This window comes from Melopsittacus undulatus, chromosome 2, assembly GCF_012275295.1.
Source record: "Melopsittacus undulatus isolate bMelUnd1 chromosome 2, bMelUnd1.mat.Z, whole genome shotgun sequence".
NCBI classification, from domain to species: domain Eukaryota; kingdom Metazoa; phylum Chordata; class Aves; order Psittaciformes; family Psittaculidae; genus Melopsittacus; species Melopsittacus undulatus.
In genome coordinates, this window is record NC_047528.1 from 110,870,715 (window position 1) to 110,892,336 (window position 21,622).

The 21,622-nt window shown below is 48.6% G+C and overlaps 1 protein-coding gene across 1 annotated transcript in view; it reads right to left on the bottom strand.

Annotated features, from left to right (window-relative positions):
* Positions 1 to 1,012: 1,012 nt before the first annotated feature.
* Positions 1,013 to 21,622, bottom strand: part of LSAMP (limbic system associated membrane protein) — a 298,010-nt gene continuing 277,400 nt past the window's right edge. Inside the window, exon 7 of the mRNA XM_013128443.3 lies at positions 1,013 to 2,603. Within this exon, the coding sequence (XP_012983897.1) occupies positions 2,506 to 2,603 (98 nt within the window). The 3' untranslated portion in view covers positions 1,013 to 2,505. The remainder of the gene's footprint in view (positions 2,604 to 21,622) is intronic.

A 21,622-nucleotide genomic window follows, 5' to 3' on the forward strand; every position in this document is an offset into this window, starting at 1 on the left:
AGGAGCAGTGGGGACACAATTTACCACCATCAACCCACAGCAGATCTGCATCACCCAAACTTCAGTGTCTTGTGTCAATCTCTAATGTTTCCTCGCCCATTCTGGCTGCCTGTGAGCACCTCTTGACTGCCTGCTTAATTGTGCACCTGCTGCAGCCCAAAACAGCTGAGCTCAGCAGAAAGAAGGCAATACTGCAGCACAAGGTGTAGGGATAGGCTCACAGGCAGCAATTCCCACTTTCCTTCCTGGTAGGAAGGAAAACACCCAATGGGCATCTCCTCCCGCAAACCCAGAGCCTTCAGGAGCATGCGAGAACCAAGTTTGATGGTGCTTGGAAGCTCAGTAGTGCCAAGCAGCTGTAAAACACCAGTGGGATGGTCACTGGGTTTGCATGAGCTAACTCAAGTTCCTCCCTTCACATCCTTCCCCCCAAATCCAAGTGGCTGCCTGATAAACCCTGTGTTTTACTGTCTTTGCTGATGTGGATGCTGGGGCTCCTGGCTGGCCAGGAAACACAGGAGTCTTGCACACATGCATTGGTGTGTATGGGTGCTGGCTTCTCCTCTCCCACTGTTTGCTCTGGCTTCTAAAGCCAGGAGCCATCACCCAGCATCTTAACCCTGTTTCTCACAGCCTGTTCTCTCCCTCTCCTTGCTGAGAAGCCACTGCAGCATCTGATTCTGCTATGGGAAGGGTGATGGCAAGAGACAGACCTCCCAGCAAGACCAGCACCCTTCAGAGGAGAAAGACCAGGGGGAATTGTGCTGCCTACTTCTTTGCTGCACCACTTTAACCTCCTTCTTTATAAGCCCAGGATTTCGGACCTGACATTTGTTTTTCTTCTTACATTCATGGGTCCTGGACATTTTCTGACCCCATTTGTTTCAGATGTGAAATCTGTGAAGTGAGTAGTGGTGTACAATACACACACACATACACACACACACTCATTCACCCTTACACAGCATATATTCCCTTTTAAAACAGGAGAGCAGTAAGAACAACAACAAAAGAAAGGGTATCAGCTCTATTTCTGCATGACTACCAAAATGGTTAGGAATGACCAGATTGTGGTTCTCACGCTGAGGCATCATTCCTATGCACACACTACACCTAAGGAATGGCTGCTCCAAGGTCTCATCTCTCCCATCCCACCAACCTAGCCTCCCCTTCCCAGAAGGGTTGGGTGGCTGCATCCTGTATTCTGTTGTGCTGCAGGCCAGTCCTGGTTTCTTCTGCTTATGTGGACAAATGCACAAGTGTGCACATCCCAAGCGCATGTGCAAGCACTCATGTGTAGTTGCTATGCTGGTACTTGAAGGCTGAGAGTCAGGCAGGTTGCAGGTGGGAGAGAAAACAAGGCTAAGCAAGGGTGCAGCCTGACTCTTGCAAGCAAGGTGGCCAGGAGTCTAAAAGCCAGTGAGGATGCTGGAGAGGCCACAACATGGGAACCTGTGCTGGAGCTGCCCCTCTCTCCTCACCCTTCTTTGCCCTTCTCTTAGCACCTTGTCTCACACTCACAAGGCAGGACATTATCTACAGCAGGATGAGCATATGTACACGTGGACTGCTCCTTTTGCATGCTTGGAGAGAGCAAGAGAAAGAGAGAAAGAGGGAAAAGAGGGAGTGAGAGGCACACATACACTCATGCACACACGCACACAGGCAGGCATACAAGGGAGAAAGACACTTGGTTGAATTGAGGCAGAGGGAGAGGAAGAAGGTGAAAAGCAAAGTATGTCATCAGTGGAGTTGACACAGCTTTAGTTCAGGCCAGCAAGCGTGATGGTGCATGAAGGAGGGGACAGGAAAGGTGTTTAGCAAGGGCTGGGTGCACAGGAGCGCAGGGTGAAGCGAGGAGAGGAAGGGGTTTTTCACAGGACACCAGTGTGCAGAGAGCTTCAGGTGATTTGCTCTGGTTTGTGGCTTTTTTTTGTCACTTTTTCTTGTTTTTCAAAAGTATGAACTGGCCGAGCATCAGCTCACAAAAATGACCCAGGGCATCCAAAAAGTGAAGTGGCTATAGACAGCAAAGCATAGACCTCTTTCCGCAACAGAAAGAGGAAGGAAGGAAGGTAAGGGAGTATGGAAAAGAGGGAGGAGGAGAGAAAAGAAAAGGGATCTTCTGTTAGACTGGCTCTGTGGGTGTCGTTGGATTGTTTTACATTGCAGCATCCTCCAGCGGCACGATCCTTGCTGGCGCTCTGCTCTCTGCCTTGCTTTGTGTTGTCTCCGAGGTGGTTGGTGACTTGACAGCCGGCTTGTCAGGTTTGGGGTTAAATGTTGCTGAGTCTTCTTTGCTGTGATTTTTCCTCTCCCCCCTCTTCGCTCCTGAACACACAAAAGTTGTGAAAGAAACAGTCCTCTCTCTCCCCCCCACCCCTTTTTCTCTCTCCCCTCTTCGCTCTGTCTCCTGTTTTGTTTTGTGTGTTGTTGTTGTTGTCGTGTTGTTGTTGTTTTGTTTTTTAATTATTATTATTATTATTATTTTAATACTGATTTGTATTAACATTTGCTGAGTAGGCAGAGCAGGGACGCTGCCAGCAGCCACAGTGGGACGGCCAGACTCATGGAGCCGTTGTCTACTCTCCCTGTGCCGGGTCCTGCAGGGTGCGAGAAGGGAGAGAAAAGAAGACAAGATTACACATGGGGCTGGGTGAGATGAGGTAAAACAGGATCACAGTGCTTTGCTCCTGTGGCTGGGGCATAGCACCTTCCTTCTAGGTGAGGCTCCATCCAGCCCATCCGCAGGCTCTTGCAGCCTCATCATCCTCAGTCTTATGCTCCAACCCCCCCTATGTAGCACCCAGGAGGAAGAAACAGGGCCTGGAGCAAGCAGGAAGGCTCAACCCTGGCTGTTCACCAGCATCCATTTAGAGACACTGTCCTGCACACGCAGGGACACGGCTCATACCTTCACATATCTCATCCCCTGCCACCAGCCCTGCACCTCCCTGCTCCACCACCTTCCCATTGGGATGCCAGGGCTCGTTGTCATTCTGTGCGGTGGCCAGTACCTGTCTGCAGTCAGACACGGGCTCCACAGGGGCTGATTCATCACAGCGTGCCCATCAATAAAACATGGGCCCTAGAACTGGCCACCAACCCTCCCAAGGGCTGCACCGTAATTATCTGCTTCTCCATCGGGGTGGAGGAAGGCTTTGCTGTTGTGTGTGTGGCCCCTTATAAGTGGTGAGGGTGCAGGGTGTGCCAAGGTGGGTGGTATTCCTAAGGACGGGAATCACATACACTGAGGTCTGTCAGAGGGGGCTGGGAGTAGCGCTCTGCCGCAGCAACAAATAACACAGCCTCGCTCCAGGAATATTAAGTGCTAACACTCCTGACATCTTCTCATTCATCCTCCCATTTATGGGTTCCCTTTTCCGGATGGCTTTAAAGGCAGCGATGCTGTTTGACATTCACCCTGCGATACCAAGCCTCAGCAGCCTTCTCTTTATAACAGGGCTGGGAGGTGTACGTGGCCATGGTTTTGTGAATACGTGCTCACTGTGTGTATGCATATACACGGGTGTATGCACATATGTACATTTATATGTACTTCTGTAGGTGTGGATGTATGTATTTATGTGTGTTTGTATATGCATATGTATATGCTTATATACGTGTGCATGCACATGTATACATAAACATCTATCTATATGTGTACATATATGTGTATGTGTATGTATATACTTATATATGTATGCATGTGCAGTGTTTTACACAAAAGGAGTGCAGGAAGATGCTGAAGTTTGGAGATGGAGAGATTTGGACTGACCCAGCTCTGGAAGAAAGCAGGCATGTTTACACCAAGAAAAGCTACTCCTAATGGTAGTTGGGGCCAAAATGAAGAGGCCCTGTTCTGGAGGACCCCTTGGGATGGAAATGCAGTTTCTCCCTCTCAGAACCTGTAGGGTTTACAAGGCAAAGAACCGCTCTCTGCTGGATGCAGCGCTGGTGCTTTGTGCCTTGCTCAGCAGCACAGTGGTTGTTAAACTCTAGCTGGTGACTAAAAGGCAGCAAATCCAAGCAGGGTGTCCCCAGAGCCCCTGAAAATCTGTAGTGCTTTCATTTGTGGGATTCCTTCCTAATGTAGCCCATCACTTACTAGATTGGCTGTTTGTGCCCCCATTCTATTCTGCCATTAGTAAGTATGTGCTGAACTGTGTGGAAAACTTATATTCCATCTATGGCTTCCTTTCTCAGTCCCTGCTTGTCTTCTGTGGCCTGTCACACACATCCTACAACACTGTTTTCTCACTCCTTGTTTGGGTGACAGGAACTTATTCACCCCTCTGAGCTCAGGAACCAGTTTAAATTCAGCTACTACAGTTACCTGACCTGTGCTTCAGAGGAAGCATCTTTCATGGTCAAGTAATTGGAGGGAGGTTGTTTGGGACCATTTACATCCCATATTGGCAGTGAAGTCCCAAAATATGACTCCTCTGTCCCAAAATATAATATGGGTTCAGCCACCACATTTTCACTGTTTGGCTGAAATGCTATTTGTCTATCACACACATGTATGTAACATACATACATGGCAACCATCCCACCCTTTCCCACTTTTCTTGGGTACATACATGCAGTCATAGCAAAGACACATGTACCTATGGAGGCAGGCAATGCAAACCTAGCACAGCACAGGGAGGGGGTGTTTGATCTCGGTTGGCCATGGTTTGGGGATCAGTGTGCTTGGTAAGGGATAGAGGTATGGTATGGTGTGGGATGGGATGGGATAAGATGGATGAGATAGGATGGTAAAGAGATGAGCATCTGCAATACCTACATATAAGAGGTGGCATGGTGTGATGAAGGGCCTGGGGACCACAGGGGACCACAGTGGTTCAAAGCTGGTGCAGCCCTGCACATAACCCTGGGGGGGGGCTGCATGTAATCCCTGCTTCTTACAATAGAACCAGCTAACATATGTGCCACATGTGCTATGGTTACTGTCATGTGTGCTCTAAAAACGTGGCAAGGTTATAGTTCAGTGACGATATAAAAACCTGTATACTTTGAGAATTAATTCTCAGGTGGTTTGGGGGAAACCTGGTTGCTCAAACCTGAGGGAAAAAACAGCAAACCCAAGAAAAAAGGGTGAAAATGCTTGAAGTAAATTAAATATTCAGCAAAGGGCAGGAGCACCTCTCCTGTGAAGCCAGGCTGAAGAGAGTGCTCTGGGGAGACCTTATAGCAGTTCCAGTGCCTAAAGGGGGCTGAAGAGGAGCTGTTTAGAGGGCATGAAGGGACAGGACAAGAAGGAATAGCTTTAAACTGACAGAGGGGAGACTGGGATATTGGGAATAAATTCTTCCCTGTGAGGACGCTGAGGCGCTGGCACAGGCTGCCCAGCGAAGCTGTGGATGCCCCATCCCTGGCAGTGCTCAAGGCCAGGTTGGACACAAGGGCTTGGAGCAAACTGGCCTATTGTGAGGCATCCCTGCCTATGGCAGGGGTTGGAACTGGATGAGCTTCAAGGCCCTTTCCAGCCCAAGCCAGTCTGTGTTTCTATGACCTGTCAGTACGATCTCACGCAGCAAGTACCATCCCTTCTGAACTCCATCTCTTTCAGCCTCCCTCCCCATCCCCACCTCTGCACTACCACGCTGCGACAGCCCATGTCGGCGCGACGGCTCCTGCGCGCGTCCTGCGCGTGTGCACGTGTGCGCGCAAACCCGCGGCACGCGCGTCCACCCCCGCCCAACGCGCCGCGGCGGCGCGCACGCACGCGCGCTCCCGCCAGCACGGAACCCGCATCCCCGCCGCTCCCGGGGCGCGGCACCGCGGTCTTTACCGCCCCCTGGCGGACGCAGCCGCACAGCCGCAGGCAGCGCTCATACCGGGGAGACACCCCCGGTGCGATATGGGTGCCCCCCAGCACGGTCCGGCACCTCCATCCAAGAGGAGACCCCTTCAGCTCCCATAACCCGGAGCCCGTGCCCTGGGAATGGGCTCTGCGCGCTGGGGTCCCCGGCTAAACATCCCCCCACGAAGTGCGTGAGCACACGGTACCTTTAAGGGTGTCTCTTGCCCTGCAGCCAGAGAAGGAAGTTTGGTTTATGATAGTGATGAGTTAATAGGGATATCTGGCAGCTTTTCACTATGGGGCCCTAGACCCCACAAGTCACATCACATGAATCAAATCCAGAAGGAGCAGGCTGAAAGTTGGCAAGGGGAAAAACAACTGCTCTTTCTCATACCGTCCGGTATGGATGCAGGTGGAGCTCTGCCACGGTGCCCAGCTGTGCTGCAACAGCCTCACGGGACACTGCGCCCATGTGTCCTAGGGTTTGTCCGTGCCATGCATCCAGACCGGGTGAACTGAGCTGGTTCCTGGCACCCTTCACTGAGAGCTGTGGCTCTCTCAGGGCTGAGGGGGCCATGTGCAGGGTAAACCCTTCCTTCCACTCAGCATGAAGCAGAGGAGCTGCTGCATGGGCTCATGTGGAGCGTGATGCTGTGAGAGCTTCACCAGCCTCATATGTTGCAGCCAAGGTTGCCTGACCTTTCCTATTGTAACTCCCTGTGGCACTTCACAGCATCAACAGGGAGGGTGGAACCGTCCCATTCTTGGGATGGTTTGATGTGCTTGGCAGTACAAGAGCTGCAGCTAAAACACTTCTGGTGCATCAGAGCAAGGCTTGAGGAGGGGGAAAATGTTTGTTTCTGTTGTAAACTAAAAAGCAAGCCAGTGACTGTCCCTCAGAACACTTCTGCTGATGCTCTGGCTCAGCATCTTGCAGCAGTGCAGAGATTTGGTCTTCCAGAAGGGGAAATGGCTACACAGAGCTATCTGACTTAAACACCCTATGGGGAGGGGGTCCCCACAGGCTTCCCAAGTCTTGATTGACTTCCTTGGGACCACCTCTGGGTTAGGACTTGGGCCCCTCACAGGTTTTAGGCACCTCCATACAACTGGCACAGCACTGCTGGGCTTGTTTCACTACAGAGGATGTACACTGATAGAATGGTCTGGGTTGGAAGGGACCTTAAAGCTCATCCAGTTCCAACCCCCAGCCACAGGCAGGGACACCTCGCACTAAACCAGGCTGCTCCAAGCCCCATCCAACCTGGCCTTGAACACTCCTTGCTCTGCAGCCTCCTCTGCTGACTACAGCAGAGCCAAGCTAAAGGAACTGCTCAGAGTGGGAGCTTTTCAGGTCCCTTCCAATCCAAACCAGCCTGTGATTCCACATAAGCATTCAGGTAGGACAGGCAATGGGAAGGGGTCCTGGAAGAAGGGGAGATGAAGAGAGGAAATTAAACCCTGATCAGGCATAGGGAAGCAGGGATGGTGGGAGAGAGGCAGGTACAGAGGAATAATGGTGTTTATGGGAAAAGGGAGTAAAGAATTGCCAGGAATGGAATGGCAAGGAGCCAGTGCCAGCCCAGGCCAGACCTGCAAGAGGAGTGGGGCTTCCGACAGAGCTGTTTCAGCACGATGTGGTGCCAGATGAGCCTCAGATGCCAACAGACAACAGCAGGCACGGTGTGAAGGGGTGCTGCGAGCTCTGCAGCATGCAGGCGAGCCACACTCACCCCGGGGTGCCCTGTTCCAGCTCCGTGCCTGGCACCCCTCGGTGCTGCGGGGCAGGGCAATGATGGGTATGCAGCCCCACTCGGCCCTGCCGGGCCTCGAACCCGCGGCCACGGCGCCGCTTCCCCGCGAGGTGGCAGCCGAAGGCCGAGGAAAGCGGAACCTCCCGGCGCTATCGGACCCGCTGGATGGGGCGGGGATAGGCACAGTGTGTGCCCCCCCCACGGGGTTACAGATGGGACTGAGGCCCCCAGGAGGCAGGGACAGGTTGGGGGAGCTTGTTTGTGAGCACAGGATCCCAGACTGGTTTGTGTTGGAAGGGACTTGAAAGCTCATCCAGTTCCAAACCCTGCCACAGGCAGGGACACATCACACTTAGAGCAGGTTGCTCCAAGCCCCAGCCAAGCTGGCCTTGAGCACTGCCAGGGATGGGGCAGCCACAGCTTCTCTGGGCACCCTGTGCCAGCGCCTCAGCACCCTCACAGTAGAGATTTTTTTCCACGATACCCAGTCTAAATCTCCCCTCTTTCAGTTTAAAGCCATTCCCCTTGTCTTAACATCTCCTGCCCTTCTAAGTCCCTTTCCAGACTTATATTCCCCCTTTAGATAATGGAAGGCTGCTGCAAAGTCTCCCCAGAGCCTTCACTTCTCCAGGCTGCAAAAATCCAGCTCTCTCAGCCTCTCTTCATAGGATAGGTGCTCCAGCCCCCTGATCATAGAATCATAGAATAGCTAGGGTTGGAAAGGACCTTAAGATCATCTAGTTCCAACACCTCAAACTAGACCATGTCACCCAAGGCTCTGTCCAGCCTGGCCTTGAACACCACCAGGGATGGAGCATTCACAACTTCCCTGGGCACTCTTGTGCCAGCACTCACCACCCTTACAGTAAAGAACTTCTTTATATCTAACCTGAATTCCCCGTTTCAGTTTGAACCCATCACCCCTTGTCCTATCGCTACAGCCCCTGTGAAGAGTCCCTATCCAGCATCCCTGTATGCCCCCTTCAGATACTGGAAGTCTGCTCTGCATGGCCTCCTCCGGACTCACTCTAACAGCAATGGGAAGGCAGGAATGATGGCAAACCAAAGCAGAACTGGCCTAATGATCTCTCAGGTGCCTTCCACCCTGGATGGCTGCAGACTCCACACTGTTGACAGGCTGACTCTACTTACAGTGAGGGCTGGAGTCCTGCTTCTTGAGCAAAAAAGAGGCCCCAAAATGAGGGAGAAACAACAAAAAAAGCCCCCAGACCTTAAAGGAGAAGCTGCAAGGGGAAGGGGATGTGCACCGTATGGGTATCTCCATGCAGTCTCACTCCTTGGGGCCTGGAGGGGTCTTGGGTTTTACATTTGCCAGCTCCTCCATAGGAAATCATTTTTCCATCCCGTTGACTCTCTTGCCAGGGCTTCGGAAGATGAAATCTTTATTATCATGAAGGCTTAAAAGGGAGGAATACTGTTAATTCCATTTTCAAGGTCATACTTTGAAAGTTATTAATTTCTGCCTTCCAGGGCTTTGCACTCTACTCTGAGGCTTTAGGGATTACCAGCTTCTACTTACTAGGGTTCATTTGGGGCTTTACTCTTACTACGTTCCTGTTCTCCCCCCTTCCCTTTGAGGAGAAGTCATGATTTTTCACTCGCTGTTCTTAATGTTGAAACTCTTCTGTTCATTACCTGCTCATATCCCATTCTTACTACAGGCCTGCTCCTGTAATTAAAACTGAGCTGTGACTACAGTGGCAAAAGGTTGGCTTTTCCAGAGGTGGAAGCACCACTGTGTAAACTAGGGAGGATGCCCTCCAGCAACTCTCCAACAAGATTAAGGAAACATCTCTGGTGTCTATCCATCTTAGCACATGGCTTAATGTATCTCAGCATTCACTCATGCTCTTTTCTTTTAGCGCTGAACAGCTCTTCCCCATGTTTTGGAGCTCATTCATGGTGTACTAAGTGTACTCATCCATCATACCTCATGTCTCAGTGAAGATGCATGCTCACCCATCCTTCCCTATGGTTTAAAGAATATCCCTCAATTCGTATTCCTTAGTGTCTTTCTGAGAAGGTCACTGTGTTCAAGAGCTGGCTGCTTGCACCACTTATCCCAGACACTACTCCTAGTCTAGAACTGAACTGTCATCCTGGCTAGTGAGGCTGGTGGTGGCTAGGAGACCATCTATGTTTCAAGGTTAAACAGATCTTTCATCACCATATCTGTCCTGTAGATGTCAAAACGTGTTTTAAAACACTTGCCCAACTACCAGTACAAAATCAGTCACTTAAAACTGCTTTGTTTTCAAACCATTCACTGAAGACTCTCAATATACAAGTAAAACCACCAAGGAAACACATAGCACAGACTTTTCCAGGGGCCATCACAGGGAAGATCTGAACTTTTGTGCTTTGCACTTTCCTAGGACAGAGCAATCCCCCCCCCCCATCACATCTCCAGCACATGCAGGGCACAGCAGACCAAGGGTGATGCCAGCACATAGTGTGGTGTCTCAATAGGAACAAACAACACAGCCCCCCTCACTCAGAGCACACACAGCCCAGGGAAGCAGGTTTGCTAACTGGAAGCTTTGGAACCTCTTGAAAAATTACTATTTCCATCAGCTTTCTGCCTGTGTGTTTCCCCACTTCATCCCTGCCATGGTTTTCCACAGGCTTTGCTGGGTATTTGGCATGGGAAAGATGTAAATGGCTGTGGACAGCAATGAAGAAGGAGGGGATGCACCAAGGGGTGACTGGAAACAAGACTGGAGCAGCAGAACTGAACTTCTGAACAATACATGTATCATGGCTATAAACAAGCCTGTGTGCTTCTCTCAGTGTTCAGTGAATCAGAGGTGTCATGAGACTCAAGCTGGGCCCACGTACTGATGTCTGTCTCTAAAGCATGTAGTGTAGGTAAATACTACTTTGTGTCCATACCACAGCACAGATGTATGTATGTGCAATTCCCAGTCATCCTGCAGAGCAAGCATGGCTTTAATGCCTGGTCCAGGCATGGCAAAAGCCGGAGCAGAAAGCCACAGTGGCTTCCCGCAGTCCCTTTCCCAGATTAGTAATGGAAAAGGGAAAAGATAATAAAGCTTACACAGGCAGCTGGGCTGGATGAGTCCGGGGGGTACAAAAGGTGATGTGGCTCAGGAGTGTATTTGTGGATCAGTGTGCATGTAACACCTACCATAGAGGCTGCCCGACCGGACCAAGCCGAAGCTATGCTGGTTATGGAACATCCTTCTCCATGGCCTGAGCCCTTGCTCCTGTCCATGCATCCATGCTCCGTATCACAGAGGGACATGCAGGTGATGGTGGGGAAGGGCCAAGCACTTTTGTCCTTTGCTCACCAGACCTTTCCCTTTTACAGGGGAGCTCTGCTGACAGACCTGCTTGCCCACAGGAGGGAAGGCATGCCAGGAGCACTCTGCTTTTCCTGCAACCCTGATTTCTTTGGAATGGTTGGAGTTTATTCCTGTGCACCCTCTCCCTCCCCAGTCCCGCACCTCCCTTCTCCCGGCTGTTTTTGTTTTTAAGAGAGAGCGCTTAGACAGCTGTATTAATCATGCAAGCCCAGCCATGTGTAATGTGCTTTATCAACAGCAGAGCAGACACTGAATGGCAACCGGTTCACAAGTGGGCCCGGTGCAGTGCCTGAGCTGGGAAGATAAACCTGCTGCTTCCCAAACCAACTTACCGTCATGGGTTAGTGGATGGAGAGACTGTTCACTTGGGACAATAACCAGAGGGGAGGCCAAGTTGTTAGGCACATTCTTGAGTGGTTTACACTGGAAATGGAAGGGGGGGGGAGGAGGAGGAGGAAGGTGGGAATAACTCTTTGGTCGTTTTATCTCAGGGGTTGGAGCAATTTTTTTGTGTGTGTAAGGATTAAATCAAGGTAACAGTGGCTATTCTCCATCCTCCTCCTTGCTGCCCTCCACACTTCGGATCCAGTCAGCAATGGCAGCTCAACACACAAAGGGAGGAGAATGAGAGCAAGAGACCAAGGATTCAGATACACCTGCTGTGCAGTGGGTATAAGTTGCCTTCATCGCCTCTAAGAAGGAAGGTTTAGTTGATGGCTTCAGAAACTCATCTGACCCAGAGATGATATCAGGCTAGGAGTGTCCCCTGGGCTGGGCATATCTGGCTCAGGATGGTTACAGCCTGCCTGGGCTCTGCTCTGCAGGGTAATCTGTCCATGCTCCAATGCTGACACTATCAGCATCGCTACCGGACAACTGATTTTCCACGGCGGTTGCTCTTCCATGGCTTTGTTTCTAATCTCTGCAGTGCAGTCGCCTGTTTCCTCTGCCACTGGTCTCACCGGCCTCCAGTCTCCCACCTCACTGCTGTGCCCTCACCTCTGTTCTGCACGCATGCAAAGTGACTGAAGAGACCTTGGAATGCATTCCCTATCCCAGTGCAAGGGCCCAGCTTGGAGGAATGTCTTTCTGGGACACCCAGCCTCTGTTCTGACCCTCTGCTGCTGCTCTTCCTCACCTGCTGAATTCTCCACAGTATTGCTACGGGAGAGGGTTATGCAAATCTATGCAACCCAGGGCTCATTTTGGAATAAATCAATCTAAATTAAAATTAATGAACAAAAAGTACAGAAACAGATCAAGCAGTAAAACCATTCTCTCTCTTCCCCCTGTGTCTCTCCTTCTTTGAGAAAAATGGTTTCTTTTATTTACATTTGTGTTGTTTTGTTGTTGTTTTTTTGGGGGGGGGTGAATTATGGATTTTAATTTTTTTAAAGCAATCTCAGCAAACAGAATCTGTTGCTATTCAGAAAACCCCATTGAGCAATGTTAATAGCTGTAGTAACAAACAATTCTTGCTATTTCTCTTTTCATGCTGTTTCCAGCTGCATCCTTACTACCCCTTTTGGAAAACACTGTCGTCACCTCTGGCTTCAATTTGATTCACTTTAAACCACACAGTCAAAATAAGATACATCACCCCCCTTCCCTGTTACCTATGAAATAGCAAGAAACAATATGCTGTTGGCCTTGTGCCTTTACCCTCTCTTGTCCTTCCTGTTCCCTTGGCCTGAACCCCCACTGTCTGTACCCAATGCAGTCCCAGCCCTCAGTGCCTGCAGACCTGCAGAGATGGACACTGACCCAAGCAGCAAGAGAGGCTTGGCCTGCCTGAGCATTGACCCTGCTCCTCACCCTCCCCTTCACTCACCAAATAGAGAATGAGCTCTTTGCAGAACCTGGCTTGGTATCACAGGTGGAAAAAGCAAGGAGAGCTGTGAGTTATGCTTCCCATTGACAGCCAAGGGAGTTATCAGATGCTGATGCTCAGGGCTCAGCCGGCTCTTGCGGAAGAGAGGTGTGCTACAAGAAGTCAGACACACAGCTGAACTATGCCCCCTGAATGCCTCAGAATTTATGGACATACCAAACTTGCACATGGCTCCAAACATGCCCTCCTGCACTTGGTCCCTATGGCCATTACTCTTCTCTGCTAGTAGTTTTTATATTAGGATCACAATAGAACAACATTGGCTATTTTGGGCTCTTTAGGTTGCAGTTTCCCCAGCTCTGCTGAATAGTTCACAGGCTGCTAAGACTTGGGTTTTCACCCCTTCCTGGAGCCCATTTGAGAAAGCTCCCTCTGGCCTCAGTGGAGTCCAGAGATGGACAGGTTCTTTAGTTGGCCATTAACTAAAGAACCTATTGGTCCTTTAACTGGCCACACTATACTGCAAGGGCTGGTTTCTGTGGACTGTTCCTACACCCCTGCCTAGTCAGCAAGCCTCAAACCATAAAAAGTTAATCCTTTATAACCTGTCCTCTCTGATGTATCACCCCATGCTCCTCTCCTTAGTTTCAAAACATTCATCCTTTTGCCAAAGTGACATGGGATCTGCCTGCTCAGCAAAACTGACAGGGCCATGCACTAGGGAAAGGGGAGCAGAGATGGATGGAGGTGACCACTGCAACAGATGAGCTCTCTTCTCCAACAGCTCGGACTTCCATCGGAACGGGAGAGGACTGAGAAGGTATTAGAAAGAAAGATGCTCTCTATTCCCCGCTCTGGTCATCAGACCCAAATGAACATCTCTTTTCTCCCTTCCGCCAGCTCCCACCCACCCGGTGAAGGCATTAGTGACAGTACAGGCTACGCAGGCTACAGCTAAATGGAGACTAGCTACAATCTACAGCCATACAGGGTCATTCTCCGATCAGTGTGTGTTTTGGCAGCAAGACAGGCCTGCTCATTCTCCTTTTCCCTCCCCCTTTGCTAATTACTAGCACGGTATTGTTATAAATCTTCTTGGTGGCCCCAAAGGTTGGCATGCTTGATGCAAGCAGTTCTGGATATGCTGGGAAACACACCATCCCCATTTGCAGAGCTCTCAGGGCATTCAAGCTAAGCACACTGAGAAAGCTCTCATCACAGAACTCCTGTGAGGAAGACTTACGGGTTTTGAAGCCCAGGGGTCTGGCTAAGCCATTCTGGTGCTGGCACTAGGTGTTAATCATGGAGAAGGGAGTCTGTGTTCAAAGGGCTGAGGACAAGCGACAATGAAGGACAGAGATGGAGCTGGTGCCATAACTGTGACAGACTCCTTTTGAGGTTCAGCAGTGATCCTTGTTGGCAGGTATGGTGTGGAATGAGCAAATTTTCCTTTTCCAAAAGAAAAACCCTTGTGAAAAGCCACCTGATGATGCAGTAAGGCCCCCTGTGTGAGAGCCGGCTCTTGTGTCATCCCATTATAACATAATGTTACAATGCAGACAGGGAGATGTGATGATGTAGCATCATCCCAGAAGACATTTCAGGGCATTTTGAGTGCCCTGCTGCAAAATCAAGGAGACTGGAAAATGTACCAAGGACAATTCAGTTGAGAGCTGAATCAGCTGGGCTCCACTGGCCTTTTAGGAAACTGCCTCATCAAATTCAAGCCCCATGTGTTTAGTTGAATGGGCTGCTTCTGAGTCTCCAGCCTGCCTGAAAGCAAGATGTTTCCACAGCAGCTAGCTAATGATAGCAATGCTTAGGCTGATTACAGTGCTCTTCATCCCAGAGCACCTTCCTTTTAAATCAATGCTCAAAACCCAACAGGGCAGGGAGGTGTTACCAAGGCTTAAGAGAAATGGAAATTGAGGGAGAAAGAGGGTGGAGGCTGTGATTCTGGTCATTGAGGAGAGGCTTATTTGGAGCTGAGGACTACATCTCATAGGGAGAACAAGGTTTGACAGGAAAACTTTGTGCCTTAAGTTTCTTTGAAGGGGGACAGCAAAGTAAAAGGGAATGTTGAGGTAAGCACCAATGTCTGGCAGTTTGATTAGGAGGGGTATTTGGCATGGAAATCCTGCCCTTGCTCACTTGCAGGCTTTGCTTTATCATTTAGCTTAATGGGCTGCTAATTCAAACGCAGATGTAAAGAGGGCTGGCTATGAAAAAAATGAACACTGCCTGCCTGGGGAATTTAAGGATATATAATAAAAACCATCGTAAAAAAAGGGAGCCCTGGGTTTTCCATCAGACATATCTGCCATTGAAAATTCTGCTTAAAAAAGAACACCCCAAACTGGACTCCTCCTCAAACCCTTACATCCCAAACAGCCTCAGCAGCTTCAATTTCATATCCAAGCACAAGTTTCATTTGCAAAACGCATGATAATGGTGTTTAATTGGATTTATTTTTCCACACTATGGTCCCAATGGCCTACTTTACTCCTTTTCTCAGCTCCTTGAATGTTATTTACAAATCACTCTCTGGGATTTAATTTTAATGGTAGCTTGATTTCTCTCTTCTCCCCCCCTCCTTTTTTTTGTAGGTACTTTTCTTTAATTGTATTTGTGGATTTGCCTTTTAAAGAGGCAATTGTGACTACAGCATGAGCCTGAATAAGTTGCCAAGAGCTGAGCTGGATTTGCAAAAGGCGGAGTAGTTAAATGGAGCTGGTGTAACACCCAGCATTTATTGTTCTTTTCATGGGAGTACCTGCAGGTGCTTTACTCAGGCAGGTGCTCTGGCAACACAAAGTGGGTTCCTAATAACACTCTACCTCAAAGCTCTGCACAGACATTAACTGTTCAGGCCTCTGAACATCCCATGAGTTGAGTGCATCTTCATCATATGGCAGTGAAGCAAAGATATGACAGGGCTCTAGGCCAAGGTTTTTTAAGTGAATACAGGGACTGGCTGCCTTGTTGTTGGTTTAGTGTCAAACATTGCTTTCAGACACTGGAGCCTGCTTTTTGGACGTGCCCACTTCTCCATGCTCTTGCAGAACCTCAGTGTTGCATCCAAGCATTTCAAGTCATGCTGCATGGACCAGAGACATGCTTGGGCATCACAGAGATGGGAAAAATACTCAGACCCTGTTTTGCCTTCTTGCCTTGAAATAAAGCAGACATTAACACCTCACCCGTGTATCTCTTTCCATACTTTCTGCCTCAAATGCGGCACGATGTGACTGGCAGGCTTGGGGGGGAATGTGACAGGGGAACAGGAAAGCAATGTGCTTCACTGTGAGCAGTTTGTACACCTAAAGTGAGAAAACCACCTGGCTGTGTTTCAGTTTTTACCTTCTCATTTGTCCCTTCCACTGTCTGCAAAAGTTTAGGTCTGCCTATGCTGTTGAGCCAAATACGTGAGCAAAGACAGCTTAGGACAGGAACATGTACTTGGAGTAGGTCTATGGGCAAACTGAACCTCACTGAAGACTGTCCAGACCTGGTGAGGACACAATGTCATGGCTCAAAGCTTGACTAAAGGTTGTTGCCGTTTAGTTGATTGGCTTTTGAAGAAGAAAGGGGGAAGGATGAGGGAAGTGAGCAGAAAAGACCAAATGACATGTAGACAAGGGAAAGCTCTTATTTCCCTGCATTTCTGACCTGTTTTGCCCATCGCTAGCTCTGCGCATTTGTCAGGATGATGGAGAATGACCCGGCTAACAAGCTACTTCAACATAAAACAGATACTGACCTGGAAAAGGGTTGGGGAGTGTGGGTAAAACTCGCTCTAAGGGGGGAAAAAAAACCAATAAGCAACATGCAGGAGAAAAGGACAAGCCACTCTTCACAGCAAGCAAGCAGCAGATACAAACCTGATGGAGTTGTCCATCCCTGAATTAGATGAACTAGGTTTTATATACAAAGCATTTTGCTAGCAACACACCTAATACACATCTACATCCCCTGAGACTGAGAGTCAAAGAGAAGTCATTTGAAAAACTAAACAAACAATATCCACACAGCTAGAGGGATTAAGCACCTGCAGTGAAGGTAATTGGAGCTGATGGGCCATATCTCCCCTCTGACTTTCAAGACCACTCATGTCATCACACTACAGCTCCTCTTAGCTACACCTCTGGCTGGAAGCTAGTCTTGGCAGAGGTGACTTGTGGAAGTCCTCCATGGGGAGGTGCTGCCTCCCTAGAACGTTATCCACAATGGATTCCTTGCCCCTGAGGATCTGGTTGTGGGAACAATGAGGGTTCCTCATTGAGACTCCTCAAGGGCACCCTGCTGCTTTCGAGCTGTTGTCTTGTGAGAGGAACACAGGTTTTGCAGACTCATCAACCTCGAGTTGCACTCTGCCTGCTGTTTTGTTTATAGGGTTTTTGCAGTGCGTCCTTGTTACACGTCACAGCAGGACTTTGTTATACATCACTGCTGGCTTCACGCTTTGCTTCTTCCACACAAGGATCTCAAAGGAATTGCACAGACACTGATGGAAACTGGTGTCAGAGACCTCAGTCTGAGGCTAACAGTAGTGTTAACTCCATTTTACAGGTTGTGCAGTTGATGCACAGAGCAAGGAAGCAATTTGCCCAGGGTCAATGCTGAACTGTTGGCAGAGCCTGGTGCAGAACCAAGACTGACTCTCATCACTGGGTCTCCTTTCATTACCCTCAGAGCTTGCTGGATGCCTCGTACTGACTGAGACAAGTTCCTAGTCATGGACTGTTCATTAGGTAGACATTTAGCTGTAGGCATATGCCACTATGCACCAGCTGACAGGCCTGGGGCATAGAGTTGTCTGCTGGCTTACCTGTAAGGAGTGTGCTGACTGCTGATGGACATAGGGGCTTGGCAGGATACAATGGCAGTTTGATCAAGGCCCAGCTATTTGGAGGCCAATGCTCTTTATGCAGCATCCTTGGTGCAAAGATCTCATTTCTGACTTAATGGGGATGTAACAGGTCAGGCCCACCCCTGTGACACTGGCACATCTCCTGCCCTCTGGTCTCATGGTGGTAATGGAGCTGTTTGAATCCACAGCAGGCACCAGAGGAGATTGTCTCTTGCCTAGGAAATACACAGCTAGCCTGGATCTCTGTGTTTATGTAGCAACAGGGGACTATTGTTCTGCGAAAGCAGGCTGTTGTGCTGACATGACTTCCTTGTTATTTAGTTTGTTTAAATAACTCAACTCCCCTTTACCTTCTTCCTGCACAGCAGGCTGCAGACTGCACAGCATAAGCAGTTAAAGCAAAGCACTACGGCCTCATTATCATGCTGCTTTCTATTCAAGGACTCTGCTTCTGTTCCCTTCACCTGCTGCGCTTTGCCTTTATTGCTCCACCTTGGCTCATTAGCTGTGTCTCAGCCTTGCCCTGTCTGGCTGTCACCCCAACCACTTGCCCCCTTCTCCTGGGTCTCCCCCATTACTGACAGCCCTGGAAAAACATGGGGGTTGCACTAAGAGCAACTAAGAGAGGTTGTGGCCACAGGGATGATCCAAACCTCAGCAGCAACCACCATAAGCAAATGCTCAGGTGCCATGAAGCATGGGCAGAGAGTTAGGAGAAGGGATGGAAGTGTGTGCTGTGTGCACCAGGGCACTAAAAGATGATGACAAATTAGAGGCAAGTGCCAGCTCTTCTTGGGAACATGTCTCTTGCTGCAATCAGAGCTGTGGGATTGTAGTGATGACTCTACCTGAAGCCTCTCAAGGAGGAAAGGGTGGCATCCTGTCTGCTGTTGTTTCTAATTGGCATGGGCCTTGCCAAATGCTGCTTCACCTCCACGTTTCCTTACTCCCTGAAGGGTGCAGAGGATGCAAGCCATAGAGGACACAGCAGGGGACCTGCTGAGGTGGCAGTCTCCTGTAATTGAGACAACTTAGCCAGCAGAACTGCATGAGGATGTGTGGCACTGCTCTGTTGTCTTCCATCTTATCCTCTGGGATAGGCTAGCTCTGTGGGAAGCAGGAGTCAGCTCATTTGGAAAAGCTTTCCTTTCTTTTCTCTGCCTTGCTAGTATGCACCAGGTGCTTCTGTGATGCTTCTATGCCTGCTTCTATAGACCTCTGTGTGTGTGCTTGTGCATCACACGGGTGTATGTGCACGTATACATACTTACACACCCATAAACCTGTATTTCTATCTGCTTGTACAGCAGATGTATATCTGGTACATATATACACTTCTTTGTAGCATGGGTTAAGATACAAATTGTGACTTGCAGTCACATACATTACATAATGCTTTTCACAGCACTCTGTCAGCTGAGTGGAATGAAGAGAAGCAAGTTCCCTCCCTCCTAAACACACTCAGGAACAAAACCCTTTCGCTTCGGTTGTGGCACTACTTTTCACCTCTGTTGCTCTGCAATGGCAGCCCTGGCTTGGCTTTTCTGTCAGGTAATCTGTTTTACTGCCCCTTTCCTAGGGCTCACTGTGTTTTGTGCTCTTGCAGAACTGAATCAACCCATTCGCTAATGCTGCAAACCACGGGCTTGCCTCCCAACTCCTTGTGTGAAATGACTTCCCTCTTGCATGGGCTCTGGCAGTTGTTGAGCCTGGCCATGAACTAATTCAGCTCATTACAGCACAAGAAAATGCTTGGTGGCATTTTGGGCAGTGGTTTAGCAGGCTGAACTGGCTCAGTGCGATGCCCATTGACTACCAGAACAAGGGAAACAACAAAAGCACCTGGCAGAGGGGAGGGTGCACAAAAGGAGTGAGGAGGAAGGGATGGCAGCAAGCTACTAGATCACTTGTATCACCAGAGTGTGCCTTAGTACCCTCTGTGCAAGCATATTCCATATTGCTGTTGGAGAAGGGTTCCTGGGTAAGACAGGCCTTTGGTATGGCCATTTTTATGTTGTTGTAAACTCCAGGAGTGAGGGGTATAAATCTCTCAACCTACAGCAGGCAATCCTGCAGCTACATCCTTTAAAGAAGATCACTAGCTATCTATTCATACAGCTCAAGGGAGCTGCTTTTGTATTTTAATGCATCTCCTATCTATGGCATTGACATCCAAGGCACTCAGTCTCTCCCAGAGTTTTTCAGTGCTGGCTGAGATTTCCTGGAACAGTAGTTGCCCATTTTCCTCTATTGCTAAACTGTTCTTTACATCATTCTGCTACCCCCCCTTTTGTCCTGCACCTCAGGCAAAGCTGCCAATGCCTCCTTATTAAGTCTCTGGTTGTTCCTTTACTCCCGGGTGACATTCTTTTCTGTGCTCAATAGGACACTGAGGAACCATCACTGTATCTACCTCCTTAGTGGGATGTTGCCCTATGGTGAGCTTGCTTTTTATTTGGAAAAGAAACAAAATCTCTGGTTCTAAGGATGAAAAACACTCCCAAGTATCTGAATGTCTGTTGTACCTTGCAAACACTTGGCACTGCTTTATTTTTCTCCCTAGGTGTGTAGCTGGGGATGTGTATTACCTGTTATTTCAGCTACTGCGTGAGCACTACAGCATTTTTTCCATCAGGGCTTATGCTGCTTTCTTTATGAGGCTGGATTCCCTTCACTTAGGTGATATCTTAACCATAGAAATACCAGCTTCAGTCTGCCTGAATTTACTTTCATTTCTCTCTCTTTCTTTTTTTCCACACTAACTAGAAGGAGAACAGAGATTTCTGCAATAACAGGAAGCAATTGCACACTCAAGAAACACGGATTAACTAAGGAACAAATATAAAAGTTAGGAACAGTCCACTGAAAACCATCAGATTTCTTTGCACCTCCATTCTTCCGGCTCTTGTATTTTCCAGCATAAACAGGACTTGAATTTCTTAGGTGAAAATGATAACCAAAATCCAACAGCTTGAAAGGAGGAAAGTTTTCTTCATACACATCAAAAGGGGACTAAATAGGACACTCTCTGTTGCAAGTTATCTTTTATAGTTGCCACATTTCCTCTTGGAATAGTCAACAGCAACTTGGCAAGATCTCCCTGGGTATCTCACAGGTTCTGCCGCTCATTTTACAACCATGGGTAAATCACTTCTTCACTCTGTACCTTCGTTTCCTACTGCAAAATGGTGCTAATAACACCCCTTTCTAAACAGCTTCTGATGTTAAAATATTCGTTGCTAGCAAATCCTTTGAGATCCTTTGAGGTGAAGTTCTGAAGTCATGCAAAATGCTTCTCCAGCAAAACCAGCCCCCCAGCTAAAACCATGTGTGCACACATACATTATTGAATCTCGTCTCATATTTTGTTTCAGTGATGCATTTCAGCTCATCTGTGTAACAGGAACCGAAAGAGAGGGCCAAATTTAGATTTCAGCCACAAATAATGGATGCTAAACTTAGCATTATATTAATATCAGCAAGAACAAATCTGGAGTAGTTGAAAAACTGTGTTCCAGATTGCTGCCTGAGGATTTTATTTGAATCTCACGACAGTCACAAGACCAGGGTGAAAAGACTTTCAAAGTCTAAATTTGCTTTGTGTGCTGCAGTGCTACAGGAAATCAAATATCTGCTCTTTTATGGTAATATTTGTGCTTTAGAAAAGAAGTCCCACCAAATACACCCAGATTTTGCAAAACTTCAAACTGCCATGAAATGAATCCAGAGGTGGTAAATAAGGAATGACAATGAATTTATCCCTTTGTGCTACATCTGTTAAAACATAACCAAACCAAACCATTGTTTTTCTGATGCTTAATCTGACCACACAGAGCAGAAACTGGACTAAACTGTGTCACATACTAAGACTGCTTTACACAGCTTAGCTGTTTTCCTGTTTCAAAGGACATTCACGTCATGGCCTGAGTGTTTTAGTTCAGCCCTAACACAGCCCTCAGTCACTTTTCTGACTCTATGTCCATTCATGTGAAGGGGTCATTCCGCTGCAGT